Genomic DNA, 17118 nt, shown 5'->3' with positions numbered 1-17118 from the left:
AGACTCCTTGTTTTATTTTAGGAGTACTTCTGTGGGACTAAACCCTTTCCAGGGCAGTCAAATGAGGAGTAAAAAGAGTAGAGGATATAACATCACTGTTTTTCCTCAGATCATTGAACAATGTTCCTCCTCATCCCTTAAAATACAAAGGAGCTTGCACCCTCCATTTTTTATGATATGAAAAGGGAAGCTCAGCACTGAGCAGACTTGTGCTTGCTCCCACATCTTAATGGCACAAGCACCTTAGAAGGGGAACACAGAAATGTGGCTGTAGTCATGAAATAAATGTGTTCAGTGTATCTCCAGAAGGCTGCCACCAAACACATTAGCTATTGCCAGGTGGCACTCTCCCATAGAACAAAGAGATACTGAAGAAAAACAAAAACATAAAGGGTATAAGAAGCATGTGAAAGCATCTTAAACTTCAAGTATTCAAAGGATATAATCAGAGTATTTTTTTCTTTGCACTATAGTAGTATACTGATTTAATAACAAGGTTTAAGCAGGGAAGCATTAGTGTTACACTATTTAAATAGTAAAGAAAGCAGAATGACCCATGTAATTGCACCTCCCCACCAAGTGTTATATCTGGAGAATATGTCCCAATAAAAACTTAAACTTAAATATACCATTTATAAAGTACTCTGTCTGTCTGGTTTGGGTGTAGTGTGATATGCTCTACCAATACCTTGCCTAACTACTATATATATGTTTTTTATGGGCATGGGATTAACATTTTCGGCTTTTTAAATTGAATATTAAAGTTTACATTTTAATTGAGACATTTACTACAGATATACTGCTTGCTGGGGAGGTCCAATTACATGGGCCATTCTGATTTCTTTACTATTTGTATTATTACTGTGACTCTGCACACCACCTATTCCATTTTTTTCGTAGGATGTGCTTTCTCTCAGTTGCTTTGTTTTGATGTCACATTATATGACAGCTATGGTAAGTCAGATACACATCTTATTGAAATAGATTATTTGTGTTTAGCTACACAAAATCAAATGGTATACTGTGTTCCATATGTAGGTAATCAGAATGATACCAAACATGACAGGTGCCTCATGTTCTAGTCCTCCCCAGAAACCATTTCTCCTAATTGGTGGCTATAGGATGGCCCTGTTTGGTTTCCTTGGGAAGCACATGATCTCCCCATAGCCATACACAATAGTAAAGGCAAAGTAAAGTTATGTGTATAGGTGCACACTTGGAAGTTGTGTAAGTATGTGTGTGAGTATAGGTGTAAGGTAAACAAGTTAGGGACTGTGATATCTGCTGCACTTGCCACCAGGTAACACCTTTGCACCTATTTACACTTATTATACCTATTACACACATTTCTTTAGCTTGTCTTTTTTTAAAAAAATTTGCTCACACCTATTCTTAAACCTATACTCATACCTATGCTCACACATATACATACACAGGTGTGCAGCGATACACATCATTTTACTTTGCCTTCACTATTGTCTTTCCATTATTTCATTGTTTTTTTAAAAAATGGCCGTTGGTTTGGGCAGTCTCTCTCTTAAAAGCCGAAATCTAGTGGAGGGGAGGATCTAGCTCAGACTGAAACTAAGGTTCAGGAGACACTTGGTACAAGACCTTTTATACTATGACCAGAGGTAAACAAGTTTTGGACCACCGTGTGGGGTTTACCTTGACGTAGTATGTTGGCTTAGAAACTTTATGATCATAACTTTTTAACTAAAAAACCCTGTTTTTGCTGTTTTTTTAAGCATATGCACTTGCATATTTATTGAATTACTTAGACAGGGGGCCAGGGAATGTGCATTGATTAATTGTCCAAGTCAGTAGCACTTCCATTGTACTTAAACATATTTGATTTAGCCTTAGGAGTGCACCCAAAACCCTTCTTCTTCAATACAAGTTAATAATTTTAATTGGTACATTTATATAACACCCTCTGAAACGGTGAGTCTTTCTTTTTACACAACGAAAACCAAAACTGATACCAAAGGAAATTACATTGATCAAAGCTTCTGCCCCATGGCTTGGTACATGCCCTCTCAATCTCTGCAGTCCCATGCTTTGTTTAATCATAGCCCTAACTCATCTATTAGTCATGTATGGCAAACCCAAACCCCAGGGGGTGGTTGGATCCCTGTCTAGGCTTGTTCTTCTGCCTATAACAGCCACCTTTGGTTTTGGGTCTGGCCTCAGCTTACCACAAGAGAATACAGCACTCCCACAGGGGCAGGCAAGGTTACCAAACATATCGTTACATAGTTACATAGTTAAATTGGGTTGAAAAAAGACAGAGTCCTTCAAGTTCAACCCCTCCAAATGAGAACCCAGCATCCACACACACACCCCTCCCTACTTTTAATTAAATTCTATATACCCATACCTATACTAACTATAGAGCTTAGTATCACAAAAGCCTTTGATATTATGTCTGTCCAAAAAGTCATCCAAGCCATTCTTAAAGGCATTAACTGAATCAGCCATCACAACATCACCCGGCAGTGCATTCCACAACCTCACTGTCCTGACTGTGAAGAACCCCCTACGTTGCTTCAAATGAAAGTTCTTTTCTTCTAGTCTAAAGGGGTGGACTCTGGTACGGTAATGCACTTTATGGGTAAAAAGGTCCCCTGCTATTTGTCTATAATGTCCTCTAATGTACTTGTAAAGTGTAACCATGTCCCCTCGCAAGTGCCTTTTTTCCAGAGTAAACAACCCCAACCTTCATCCCTCTAACCAATTTAGTTGCTCTTAGTCTCTGCACTCTCTCCAGCTCATTTATATCCCTCTTAAGGACTGGAGTCCAAAACTGCACTGCATACTCCAGATGAGGCCTTACCAGGGACCTATAAAGAGGCATAATTATGTTTTAATCCCTTGAGTTAATGCCCTTTTTTATGCAAGACAGAACTTTATTTGCTTTATTAGCCACAGAATGACATTGCCCAGAATTAGACAACTTGTTATCTACAAAAACCCCTAGATCCTTCTCATTTAAGGAAACTCCCAACACACTGCCATTTAGTGTATAACTTGCATTTATATTATTTTTGCCAAAGTGCATAACCTTGTATTTATCAACATTGAACCTCATTTTCCAGTTTGCTGCCCAGTTTTCCAACTTAGACAAATCACTCTGCAAAGTGGCAGCATCCTGCATGGAACCTATAGTTCTGCACAATTTAGTATCATCTGCAAAAATAGAAACAGTACTTTTAATGCCCACCTCCAGGTCATAAATAAACAAGTTAAAAAGCAAGGGACCTAGTGCAGAGCCCTGCGGTACTCCACTAACAACACTGGTCCAATTAGAAAATGTTCCATTTACCACCACTCTTTGTAGTCTATATTTTAGCCAGTTCTCTATCCAGGTACAAATACTATGTTCCAGGCCAACATTCCTTAATTTAACCAGTAACCTTTTGTGTGGCACTGTATCAAATGCTTTAGCAAAGTCTAAGTAAATCACATCCACTGCCATCCCAGAATCGAGGTCTCTACTTACCTTCTCATAAAAAGAAATTAAGTTAATCTATTACGCATAAAACCATGCTGACACAAACTCATAGTATTATGATTTGCTATGAAGTCCAGTATCTTATCCTTTATTAACCCTACGAAAAGCTTTCCTACCACTGACGTCAGACTAACTGGCCTATAGTTTTGAGGCTGAGAACAGGATCCTTTTTTGAATAGAGGCACCACATTAGCAATTCGCCAGTCTCTCGGCACTATGCCAGATCTAAATGAATCCTGAAAAATTAAGTAAAGAGGTTTAGCAATCACAGAGCTAAGCTCGCTAAGTACCCTGGGATGAATACCATCTGGCCCCGAACCCTTTGTTAATCTTAACATGTTCTAGTCTCTTTTGAATTTCCTCATGTTTGAACCATCCATCATTAGTTGTATTACTAGAATTGGGACTATTAAGAAGGAAACATTCACTTACTGGTTCCTCATTTGTGTAGACAGATGAAAAATATGAGTTCAGAATCTGCGCTTTTATTTTGTTTTCATCAACCAGCTGACCCCCCTCTGATAGTAAGGGTCCCACCCCTTCCTGCTTCATTTTTTTACTATTAACATATTTAAAAAATAATATGGATTTCTTTTACTGCTTGCTGCAATATCCTTTTCTATGTCAATTTTAGCTCGCCTTATAGCTTCTTTGCATGATTTATTGGCCTCCTTGTACCTTATAAATGATTCAGTTGTCCCAACTAACTTGAAAGCCTTAAAAGCATGTCTTTTCTTACCCACCTCAACACCAACGCTTCTATTGAACCAAAAAGGTTTTGCTTTGCAATGACGTTCCTTGCTTACAAGTGGAATATACTGACAAGTATATTTATTAAGCAGCATTTTAAAGACTTCCCATTTTTGTTCTATGTTTAACCCTGTGAAACGCATTTCCCACTTAATATGTTGCAGAGATGCCCTTATATTGTCAAAGTTTGCACGTCTAAAATTTTGTGTTTTAGTTACTCCCTTATAGAATTGCTTCTGCAACAGAATCTCAAAGGAGACCATGTTATGATCACTATTCCCTAAATGCTCACCCACACAAATGTTAGAGATGAGTTCAGTATTATTAGTTATTACAAGGTCCAAAAGAGAGTTATTCCTAGTAGGTTCTTGAACGAGCTGAAATAAAAAGTTGTCATTCAGCATATTTACAAACCTACAAGCTTTTTCTGTCTTAGCAGCCCCATTACCCCAGTCAATGTCTGGATAATTGAAGTCACCCATAGCAACAACTTGACCCAGCTGTGAAGCCGCTTGTATCTGCAAGAATAGCTGGGCTTCATACTCAACACTTATGGTTTATAGCATACACCAATGATAATTCTTTTTGTAACCTTTTGCCCAGTCAAAATCTGATGAGGGAACCAATAAGGAAGTAGCTGGACATAGTCAGACATGGCTGGGTCAGAACCAGATAAAAGGAGCAGAAACTTGATGCAAAGCCAAGGCCAGGAACAAGCTGGGGTGGGAACCGGGAAGTCACACAGGAGACAGGATCAACTAGCAAGAGTCAAAGGAACAATAATCACAACCACAGAGCACCTAGGACCAAGCACACTGGGACCTATAACAGGCAACAAGTCAGTGCAGAGCAGGGGGTTTATAGCCAGACAAATGGCTAACACTGAGCAGTGTGTCCATATTAGCAATAGCTGAGTTCACCATACCTACCAGGGAATAAAAGGGGATACCAATAATAGTTACCCAGGTCTTTACCTGGCTGCCTGAATAGCACAGCATTATCGAAGACTACATAACAACTTGCAGGTTAATGGTTGAAACCCAGGCAGGATGTCCCACTAGCCAATCTTTTCCTTTCAAATGTAATCTTACCCTCCCAATTTAAACATGTACTTATCACTTTTCTACTGAAAAAATCCTTTCTTTCTCTCATCCCTTTGCAATACTCAGTTCCAGATCTTCCACTGATCTTGCCAACCCCTCACCATGTATCTCATACTCCCTTTCTCCCTTTAGTGTGGTGGCAGATGGGGAGATTAGTCGCCCAGTGACAAATCTCCTCTACTGCGGGTGATTAATCTCCTTGAACCTCCTTCCCGCCAGCAAGAATACAAATCGCCAGCAGGATTGATTCAGATTTTCCGAAGTTGCCCATAATTGACGATCCCACCAGCGATTCATATTCTTGCCAGCGAAAAGGCAGTTCAGGGAGATTAGTCGCCCGCAGTAGAGGAGATTTGTCGCTGGGCGACTAATCTCCCCGTCTGCCACCACCCTTAGACTGTAAACTCATATAATATATAATCAGGACTCTTTTTACCTCCTTTCAGTATTTTTGTGGAAGCTGCATTAATATATCTGATGTATATTGTTTTTTTCTTATATTACCATCCTCTGTGCTGGGTGTGCAGTAACAGATCCTTCACTGTCTGCGGCTACACCTAAGGTAAACAAACTCCCATATTTTTCCTCATAAATATTTTTTTTTAATAGAGGGCATGTAGGCATTCACCAGTAGCCTCATATACTTCCATCAAGTTGAAGATTTTCACATTTTCATGTCACTTTTGTGTCAATTTCTTTCTATTTTTTTAACTATTCATTGTCACCATTTTGGGGGATCATCTTCCAAAGACATCTGAAACTGGCAAGGAATGGATGCAGAAAGAACTGTACAAAAATATACTGAGGTGCCCAATGGTTTCTGTAAAATGAATTTCCTTTTTATTATATTTTGGTGGAAAACTTGGAGCGTCCCTACTCATACAGAGACTCCCACATCTCACATCTCTCAACTTAAGGCCACACCTCAAGGTAGAAGAATCAAGTGTTGAACATCAACTCCACATAAAATTGATTTTGGGAAGTTTGTTAACATTGTTAACATTGATAACATTAAACCTATATGCATGGGTTTTTTTTCCATCATATTATCACTATAAAATAAATTTTGCTACACAGTTTGAGATCCAAATGCAGTTTATTGAAGATGCAAAGAAAAGTTCTAGAACATTTTAGGAAAATGCAGCAACGCATTTAAGAGGAAGCTATGTACAAACACCCAGGCTCCCCTTTCCTCTCAGCTAAAGGTTAAGCGGAAATTTACAGAACTAGATGCAATCATGACTTGCATGATTGGAAACCTGTTTTCTTGGATATTTATGATGGAAATTGAAACAGGAACAGATGTAAATGACACAATCATTACAAACTACTCAATGTTAGTTAGGCAAAAGTGTAGTGATCTGTGGCTTTAAGGTGTGGCTATCGCTGTAAATTAATAGGTTTTCTTGGTTGTGGATGTTGTTGATGCAATTGCCACTGAGGTTTTGCCTCCAGAATGGCCATATGAGCTTCCTCCTCCATGCATGGATCCACCTTCATATCCCATTCCTCCAGCTCCGAAGCATGCAGCTCCTCCATGGCCATATCCACCACCATGGCCAGATCCCATGCCACCTCCCATTCCGCCACCTCCCATTCCGTCTCCCATGCCGCATCCCATGCCGCCTCCAATTCCCATGCCGCCATATCCACCACCGTGGCCAGATCCCATGCCGCCGCCGCCACCACCTCCCATTCCGCCTGCTGCACCGCCAAGAGCAGTGTATACACTTGAGCCTCCACTGAGAACAGCTAAGATGTAAGGAGGAAATTAATTAGTTACTACTTAAATCGGCAAAACATAATTATAACATAAACGCATTGTAGTTACTTACATATGCTGACATTGTTTACAATCTGTCCAGACATTCTGCAGAAGTAAAAAAATAAATATTAGGACACATTCATTTTTTAAAAAAAACTTAATGTTGCACAGGTTGCTCTCTTTAACCTAAAACGTCCTACTAAATCTGGCAAAATAAATGTACTAATAGAGTTTTATTGTATTTCTCTGGATTAACTATGAGGAATGCATGTGCAAACCCCTTACAACCTCTTTCAGGTTCAGCCCTGACATCAGACAATATCCTTCAGGTTTAATGCAAGCCCCCCCTACTGGTTTCCTGTAAGGAATTATGAGCACTATGGAAAAGTTTTGCCATATAATGGAAGGTGATGGGCAGCCGTGTGGACAGCCAATCTATAACTATTTGCATTAGAGGAAAAATAAAACAAAAGCATTTTGAAGTAAAGACTAAGATTGTAGCAGCAAAACAGTTGGCATTAATCAAGCTTCTAATTATTAGCAAAAACAATGATCAAAATGATATAATTCATTGCATATAATTGCAAAGTATTTCAGATACACTAAACATTTTGATCATAGTATCCCTATAAGAATGTTACAGATTTTGTATAACCGAAATGGTCCCCCTTAATATAGATTGATAGATTGATGGCAAAAGCAATTATGTCCCCCATTTAACTGACCTGCCCTCTTCTCCTTCCAGCATGTATCTGTAAGTGCTAATTTCAAGGTCCAGAGCAAGCTTAGCAGACATAAGTTCTTGGTATTCCTTAAGCTGACGAGCCATGTCTGCTTTAAGTTTCCTTTCAGCATCTTCAAGATCCTTAAGTTTCTTTTCTGCGTCCTTGAGAGCAAGGTTTCCACGTTCCTCAGCCCCAGCAATGGATTGATTCAGAGATGCAATCTATCATTTAAGGAAAGGCATGGGTCCTGAGTATGGAGCTGCAACTGATTTTATACCTGAGTCACTATTGGCACAGCTCTGACCTACCTGTTTCTTGACATTTTCAATTTCAGCCTTCAGCCTCTGGATCTTACGGTTCAGATCTGATATTTCAGTCTTGGAATTCTTTATGCTGTCACCATGTCCTTCAACTGTTTGCTGCAGCTGCTTGTACTACAGTGAATATATATGAGTGAAAAACATCACTAACGTGTATCACAAACAGACTTCTTTTTATATTTCCTTATGATAACAAGCCATAGATTAACATGTTTGATTTCATAGGCTGGAAGTTTTAAACTTTTGTTGTATTTATTATTGGGCTAAGCTGTGCAATTGCAACCTAAACAAAATGAACAAAAAGATTCTAATGAATATAATTGAAGACTGTCAAATCCAACAGTCAGATGTGGCTACAGCCGATACTAGAGAAAACTGCTATCCATTCAAGCAGAGAAAAAAAAGCAAAATTTAAGGGGCTCTACTTCACAAACTAATAATATCAAATGGTACTACGCACATAATGGCTGTAAGGTCATTAAAACACCATAACACCATACAATTGATCTAGACCATTATTTGTGGTAATTTAGTTGAAAACTGTAGCTTTGAAATGGCGAATTGTCACCTTTAATAACTAACTTTACTTTATTGCAGAATATTGCATTCATTTCTCTTTCATTGAAGTTACAGTAGGGTATAGACATACTCACCTTTTGATCGTACAATGCTTCAGCTTCCAATTTGCTTCTTTGTGCAATTTGTTCATACTGACATTTAACTTCTTTAATGATGCTATCCAGATTCAAGTCACGGTTGTTATCCATAGTCAGAACAACTGAGGTGTCGGTGACTTGATCGTGTACCTGAGACAATTCCTGAAAAATACAAAATCATACAAAAACATTAAACAGAAAAGGGGCCACGTTGGTTCCCTTTGAAGTTTTTGCACAAAGTAGGGGAACACGGAACTAGGAGGACAAAAATGCACTTTACGTGTGATCCATCCCACACTGAGTTTAGTTGTTATGGGGCCTGGTGCAAATCAGAGCTTTGGGCACCTTTATATAAAGTTGGATGGATCAACCTGTAGTCCATCTACTTGTGTTAAATCCATCTGGATTCACCTGCCCAGAACCTCAGGAAAGTTGTGCTTCAAGATCACCTGTAGGGTCCCCTCTTGAGCAACTGATTGCCCTGTTGCCATCTTGCCCTAATGCCTCCATCTTAAACTACTATGCCTCCTACCACAACTTTTACTAAGTTCAATAGCTACTCTACAGGGTCCTATTATGTGTGTGTCTCCTACCTATGACAGTATGTTGTGATTTGTCTTTGGCTAAACAATACTATTGCTTTAACTTGAAGATAACATGCATAGAAGTGATACAGACTACAGAATAATCTGGAAAAACTCTGATATTGTATCTATGCTGAATATAACAACAGGGGATTGTAACAATATCATTCCTGTTTTATACATATAGATGGTTCTTACTGCAGCATAAAGAGTTCTTAAGAAGTTGATTTCACTTGTCAGTGTATCCACTTTGGCCTCAAGTTCAGTTTTCACCATGTAGGCAGCATCAACATCCTGGAAAAGGAACGATAGTTCTTTTATTAATCTTGAGAATTTGCTAAACTGGCTTTCAGTAGGAGGGAGAGACAAACACTGATCAGAGGATGATAAAATGTATTGTTCTTGTTGCTCTCTGTCTCCATTGACTATTAGCTGGGAATTGTTTGCAGCCGAGGAATGGGACCTATTGCCTGGAATGTGTGGGGCCGTGGGTTTTCAGGGTAAGGGATCTTTCAATAATTTGGAACACCATACCTTGAGACTTCTAAAAATGTAAATATTAAAAAAAGCAATAGAATGACTTTGCCTCCAGCATGGATATATGCAGCTTAGTCACTCTCATTATTACTGCAGAGAAAAGGGAAATCATTTTAAAATGTAATATCTTTTTGCTTAAATTGAAATGATATTCCTATATTTTGGAACTTTCTAGACCACCCTATACCTGTCAGTGCCTCTCACATGATATATAACAGCATATTATAGAAGCTTAATATTGACGTTATTAACCCAATGATGAGACTCACCTTCTTAAGTACCACAAAATCGTTTTCTGCTTTTGTACGCTTGTTAATTTCATCTTCATATCTGTTTTAAGAGAACAGTGTTGTGAAAGCAGTCTTTATTGTCAAATCAACAAGAACATGCAGGTTACGCGTATGAGCAGAGCTTTAACTTCACAGTTAACTGTTCTCAGTGAACAGATTGAAAATAATCTAACTGTACACCTGAGAAAGTAAAACCTGTGCAGACATACTTTTTCTTATAGTCCTCTACAAGAAGTTGCAGATTCTTCAGTTCTTGCTGCAAACGACTCTTTTCACTTATTAAATTATCTAAATATTTCTTCAGGTCGGCAATGTATTTCTCAAACAGGGGGTCTAGGTTGGCTCTTTTGGTGGTGCCCATAGTGCCCTGTTCCTGCAACAGTTTCCATTTTGTTTCCAGGACTTTATTTTGCTGTTCCAGAAATCTGACCTGCAAGCAAAGAAGAGAGTTTAGCACTGAAAATTTAGAAAGATAGAAAAGTTAACAAGACATGTCTTAGTTCTTTTCAGGACTTTGGTACTATACTTTTGTACTTTATAAACTAAATGCCTTCTAAAAGGCAGCTTACATTATAAGTTAAAGGTATCAAGCTATAAACACTATAAATTTGGACTTTTGGAATATTAACATTAATAACAGCCTTACCTTGTCAATGAAAGTTGCAAACTTGTTGTTGAGAGTTTTAATTTGTTCTCTTTCCTCTGCTTTTACTTTCTGGATTGCTGGATCTATAGCCAGATCAAGTGGTAGCAGAAGTTGTGAATTGATAGTAACCTGCTGGATTCCACCAGGTGGGCAAACTGGGAATCCCATATCCCCTCCATCAAATCCTGGGCCTCCCATTCCACCCATTCCACCCATGCCTCCCATGCCTCCACCACCCCTGCCACCCATGCCCCCTGCACCACCAAAACCGCCACCAAACCCACCACCAAACCCGCCACCTTGTCCACCTCCAAAACCACCACCTTGTCCTACTCCAAAGCCACCACCCTGTCCACCTCCAAAGCCACCACCATATCCTCCACCAGCAGCACTACCAAGTCCTCCTGCCCGAGTACTGACTGCACTTATGGAAGTTTTATATTTTCCACCAAGGTTATAAAGACTGCGTGACCCAAAGCCACCTCCAGCCCGAGATCCTCCTCCAGTTCCTCCAAGCGAGCATGCACTAAAACCCCCCATTCCACCACCACCACCACCAACACTGCTAACAGTGTGCCGCTTCTTGATGGAGACTTGGGAGAAAGACATAGTGGCTTTGGATTAAAGCAGTTAACAGAGAAGATCAGAAATTTGAAGGGACAGATAAGACGAAGGAGATTTTGCCCCTTTGCACTAAGAGAGAGATGTGTCTCCCTTTTATCTGCTTGAAGTTAAGGGCTTGGTTGCATGGGTGTCAGAGGACCAGTTTACAGCAATAGTGGGTTTGGCATAGTTGGCAGGCACCCATCCACTCAGTCTATTACATTGATCACACCTATGGAAGAATATTGCTTTGCTTGCAGTCCTCGATCCCGAGACATTAACTTATGCAGGGTTTGTTTTACAGGTGCAGGTAATGACTAAAATAACAGGTGAATAGACATGCTAGTTATTTAATAAAACATCTAGGCTGAAAGAGTCACCTGGAATTATTGATTTTTTAAGCGTTTGCAATAGCTGGTGCAGAAAATAATTCCAGCTTTTGGGAAAATCTATTTGTATATGCAGAGGATGATCTAGGGATTAAAACACTGCAATGGGTTATTTATAGTGACTCCTGAAAGGAGTATGTTCCTGGGGAATGGCATATTCTTGTATTTGTATTATCCAAGAATCCATGGTAGTGAAGCTTTGACTTTCAACTGTAGGTTGCATTTCCACTTCAACACAAACCAAAGAGGAAAATGTCCTTTAAATTAACCTGTGGTACGATACAGGCAATTATATTTTAAGATAACTTGCAACTGGTCTTACTCAGTTTTCCTTAGTAATTAGAAAGTAGTTAGAATAGCAGCATGTGATGAGTGATAATAATTATAAGAAAGTATCTAATCTTAGAATTACATGATATAAGGCCTGTGATCCTAATAACCAATAACATTTTAAGTTGGAAAGAGACAAAATGAAAAGGCAAATAGCTAAAATCTTACAGACACACAGAAACTAAGACCAATTGTCTCAGGATATCACTGTCTGTGTCTCACGCTGCTCTCCATAGTTGATTATAAAATTATAGTCCTCTTTGAAGTCTGATTTAACACTAATTTATTGAAAATTTTTAAGAATTTACTGAAAAATAAAAGAATGCCGACCTGGGTGACAAAAAACAGAGGATCTATAAAATGTAACCTAACAAGCATTGTATTAATTCAAGTATTGCAACATAGTCTCTGGTTTTGCACAAGCCCACGACATCAGGAACAAAGATTATTGCCTTTGGATTCTGTCCAATTAAGCAGCTTTACACATTGGGATCAGAGGGCCACACCTCAGGGTAATTAGGCCCAGAGCTTGCTGTCTATGCAGAATTCATATAGATTATCATTCACTGGGGGTGACTGTTCCAGTTTATGGATCATTTGCTAAATGTAGCACTGCAGACTCTTTCAGACAAGTACAAACACATTGATAGCATGACCATAACATGTATTTTTAATATTTATTATCCTTTGTGATGTTTAAAATTATATTTTTTATTACCAACATTGAGTTCATTGGAATAAAAATATGCTATGGTGCCTTGGGCCCCACTGACCCTAGAAACCAGGCACTGGCTGGAAGAAAATTAGGAGTGGGCTTAATGGGATACTGTCATGGGAAAATATTTTTTTTTTTCAAAATTAATCAGTTAATAGTGCTCCTCCAGCAGAATTCTGCACTGAAATCCATTCCTCAAAAGAGCAAACAGATTTTTTTATATTCAATTTTGAAATCTGACATGGGGCTAGACATATTGTCAATTTCCCAGCTGCCCCAAGTCATGTGACTTGTGCTCTGATAAACTTCAATGACTCTTTACTGCTGTACTGCAATTTGGAGTGATATCACCCCCTCCCTTTCCCCCACAGCAGCCAAACAAAAGAACAATGGGATGGTAACCAGATAAGAGCTCCTTAACACAAGATAACAACTGCCTGGTAGATCAACACTCAATAGTAAAAACCCATGTCCCACTGAGACACATTTAATTACATTGAGAAGGAAAAACAGCAGCCTGCCAGAAAGCATTTCTCACCTAAAGTGCAAGCACAAGTCACATGACTGGGGGCAGCTGGGAAATTGACAAAATGTCTAGCCCCATGTCAGATTTCAAAATTTAATATAAAAAAATCTGTTTGATCTTTTGAGAAATGGATTTCAGTGCAGAATTCTGCTGGAGTAGCACTATTAACTGATGCATTTTGAAAAAAACACGTTTTCAGATGACAGGATCCCTTTAATATAAGCAAAACAAAATAATGAGAATTATTAAATCAGTTATCTGGCTGCTAGGCAATGTTGACCATTATACCACTATATTACATTATGGGGCCCATTTATTAAACCTCAATTGAGGGGCAGATTTATCAAGGGTCGAATTTCGAAGTGATAAATACTTTGAAATTCGATCATCGAATGGCTTTACTTCGAATATCGAAGTCGAAGGGGCACATTTACCTAGGGTTGAATATCAAGGGTTAATTAACCCTTGATATTCGACCATCTAAGTAAACGATTCGAAGGATTTTAATCCATCGATCGAAAGATATTCATTCAATCAGAAAATTGTTAGGAAGCCTATGGGGACCTTCCCCATATGCTAACATTGGCCTCGGTAGGTTTTAGGTGGCGAACTAGGGGGTCGAAGATGTTTTTTAAAGAGACAGTACTTCGACTATCGAATAGTCGATTTTTAGTTCCAATTGTTCGATTCGAAATCGAAGGTCGTAGTCGAAAGTCGAAGTAGCCCAATCGATGGTCGAAGTAGCCAAGAAAAACATTTGAAATCCGAACTATTTTTCCTCTATTCCTTCACTCGAGCTAAGTACATGGGCCTCGAAGTTTTTTTCACCGAATTTGACCGTTTTGCGGTCGAAGTAATATTGTCCGATTGAACGATGAAATCCTTCGAAACGAACGATTCGAAGGATTTCATCCATCGATCGAATGATTTTTCTTCGACTTCAAAAAACGTAGAAAACTGCTCTAGAAGGTCCCCATAGGCTAACATAGCACTTCGGCCGGTTTAATGTGGCAAGATATTAAAGTCAAAGTTTTTTTTAAAGAGACAGTACTTCGATTATCAAATGGTCGAATATTCAAACGATTTTACTTCGAATCGAATTCAAAGTGGAAGTCGTAGTATCTTATTCGATGGTCGAAGTATACAAAAAATTACTTCGAATTTTCTTCGAAAATTTCCTCGAAATCACTTCGACCTTTGATAAATCTGCCCCTTAACGTTTTTATGGGGAAAACTCAAATTTTTTGTGGGAAAATAAAAACTTACATTTTTTATCATACCCCAAAGTTGCTTAAAATCAGAATCTAAATATACTCCATCTCAAACCTGTTGACATCATGTAAAAGTCAATGGCAGATGTTCCTGAAGTTGTTTCTTGATATTGTGATCTGCGCTGAATAAGTCTTGGGTTTTGGACGGCAACTCAGAAAGATCGTTAGTTTCGGGTGATGATTCGTCCAATACGAATTGACACTTAATATTGTCAGGATGTTTTGATGCTCTGATATATTTGAGAAAAATTAATGATAAATAAGTTCAAATCATGAAAGGGAGTTTGGTTGATTTTGTTTTCATAAAAAATTGATTAATTTGAGTTTTAGCAAATCAGCCCCTAGATGTAAAGTAGGGATGCACCGAATCCAGGATTCGGTTCGGGATTCGGCCAGGATTCGGCCTTTTTCAGCAGGATTCGGATTCGGCCGAATCCTTCTGCCCGGCCGATCCGAATCCGAATCCTAATTTGCATATGCAAATTAGGGCGGGGAGGGAAATCGCGTGACTTTTTGTCACAAAACAAGGAATTAAAGAATATTTTCCCCTTTCAACCCCTAATTTGCATATGCAAATTAGGGTTCAGATTCAGCTCGGTATTCGGCCGAATCTTTCACAAAGGATTCGGGGGTTCGGCCGAATCCAAAATAGTGGATTCGGTGCATCCCTAATGTAAAGGTGGCCATACACGGGCCGATAAAAGCTGCCGACAGACCGAGTCGGCAGCTTATTGGCCCGTGTATGGGGGCCCCCGACGGGCTTCCCCGATCGAGATCTGGCCGAAAGTCGGCCAGATCTCGATCCGATGGGACTAAAAATCCCGTTGGAACGCGGCCGCATCTGTTCGTTGATGCGGTCCCGCGATCCGACCGCCTGTTCGCTAGGATCCGATCATTGGGCCATAGGGCCCACGATCGGATCAGGCCGATATTGCCCACCTCAAGGTGGGCATATCGGAGGGAGATCCGCTCGTTTGGCGACATCGCCAAACGATCGGTTCTCTCCATGTATGGCCACCTTTAGACAGGGAAAAAGCAAAATAATTCTTATTGTTTCAGAGAATCAAGTTCTATATCATTGTAACTGTAAAAGAGACATATGGTACCTGCACATCACTTTCATTAAAGGTACTTGTTCTCTCCTTGCACTTTTGTATAGTTGCCACTGCTAAGTCTTTCTTGCCTTCCGTTTCAAATTGAGCACTGCTGTCCTGGAGCTACCACCACCTTCAGCCAGATGGTCGCTCCATGGTTCCTTCAATGCTCTGCTCCAATTTTAGCAGTTGTGCTGAAAGAATCACTCACATGCCAAAATGATGCCAGCAAACACCGGAAATAATGATAATGTACTTATCACTTTTCTACTGAAAAAATCCTTTCTTTCTCTCATCCCTTTGCAATACACAGTTCCAGATCTTCCACTGATCTTGCCAACCCCTCACCATGTATCTCATACTCCCTTTCTCCCTTTAGTGTGGTAGCAGATGGGGGTGACTAATCTACTTGAACTTCCTTCCCGCCAGCAAGAATACAAATCACCAGCGGGATTGATTGCGATTTTCCGAAGTTGCCCATAGTTGACGATCCCACCAGCGATTCATATTCTTGCCAGCGAAAAGGCAGTTCAGGGAGATTAGTCGCCCGCAGTAGAGGAGATTTGTCGCTGGGTGACTAATCTCCCCGTCTGCCACCACCCTTAGACTGTAAACTCATATAATATATAATCAGGACTCTTTTTACCTCCTTTCAGTATTTTTGTGGAAGCTGCATTAATATATCTGATGTATATTGTTTTTTTCTTATATTACCATCCTCTGTGCTGGGTGTGCAGTAACAGATCCTTCACTGTCTGCGGCTACACCTAAGGTAAACCAACTCCCATATTGTTCCTTATAAATATTTTTTTTTAATAGAGGGCATGTAGGCATTCACCAGTAGCCTCATATACTTCCATCAAGTTGAAGATTTTCACATTTTCATGTCACTTTTGTGTCAATTTCTTTCTATTTTTTTAACTATTCATTGTCACCATTTTGGGGGATCATCTTCCAAAGACATCTGAAACTGGCAAGGAATGGATGCAGAAAGAGCTGTACAAAAATATACTGAGGTGCCCAATGGTTTCTGTAAAATTAATTTCCTTTTTATTATATTTTGGTGGAAAACTTGGAGATGTTCCTACTCATACACAGACCTACATAACATTTTCTGGCTCTCACATCTCTCAACTTAAGGCCACACCTAAAGGTAGAAGAATCAAGTGTTGACCATCAACTCCACATAAAATTGATTTTGGGAAGTTTGTTAACATTGTTAACATTGATAACATTAAACCTATATGCATGGGGTTTTTTTCCATCATATTATCACTATAAAATAAATTTTGCTACACAG

The 17118-nt window shown here is 39.3% G+C and overlaps 1 protein-coding gene across 1 annotated transcript; it reads right to left on the bottom strand.

Annotated features, from left to right (window-relative positions):
* Positions 1–6444: 6444 nt before the first annotated feature.
* On the bottom strand, positions 6445–11571 carry krt78.7.L (keratin 78, gene 7 L homeolog). Its single transcript, NM_001135064.1, is given in 9 exon segments — positions 6445–7119; positions 7203–7237; positions 7858–8078; positions 8166–8291; positions 8831–8995; positions 9616–9711; positions 10224–10284; positions 10454–10674; positions 10891–11571. Coding segments are annotated over 9 exon segments (1893 nt in total). The 5' UTR covers positions 11500–11571; the 3' UTR covers positions 6445–6760.
* Positions 11572–17118: the final 5547 nt, after the last annotated feature.

This window comes from Xenopus laevis, chromosome 2L, assembly GCF_017654675.1.
Source record: "Xenopus laevis strain J_2021 chromosome 2L, Xenopus_laevis_v10.1, whole genome shotgun sequence".
Lineage (NCBI taxonomy): Eukaryota > Metazoa > Chordata > Amphibia > Anura > Pipidae > Xenopus > Xenopus laevis.
The sequence above is the reverse complement of the archived record's forward strand: the minus strand, read 5'-3'. Positions and strand labels throughout refer to the sequence as shown.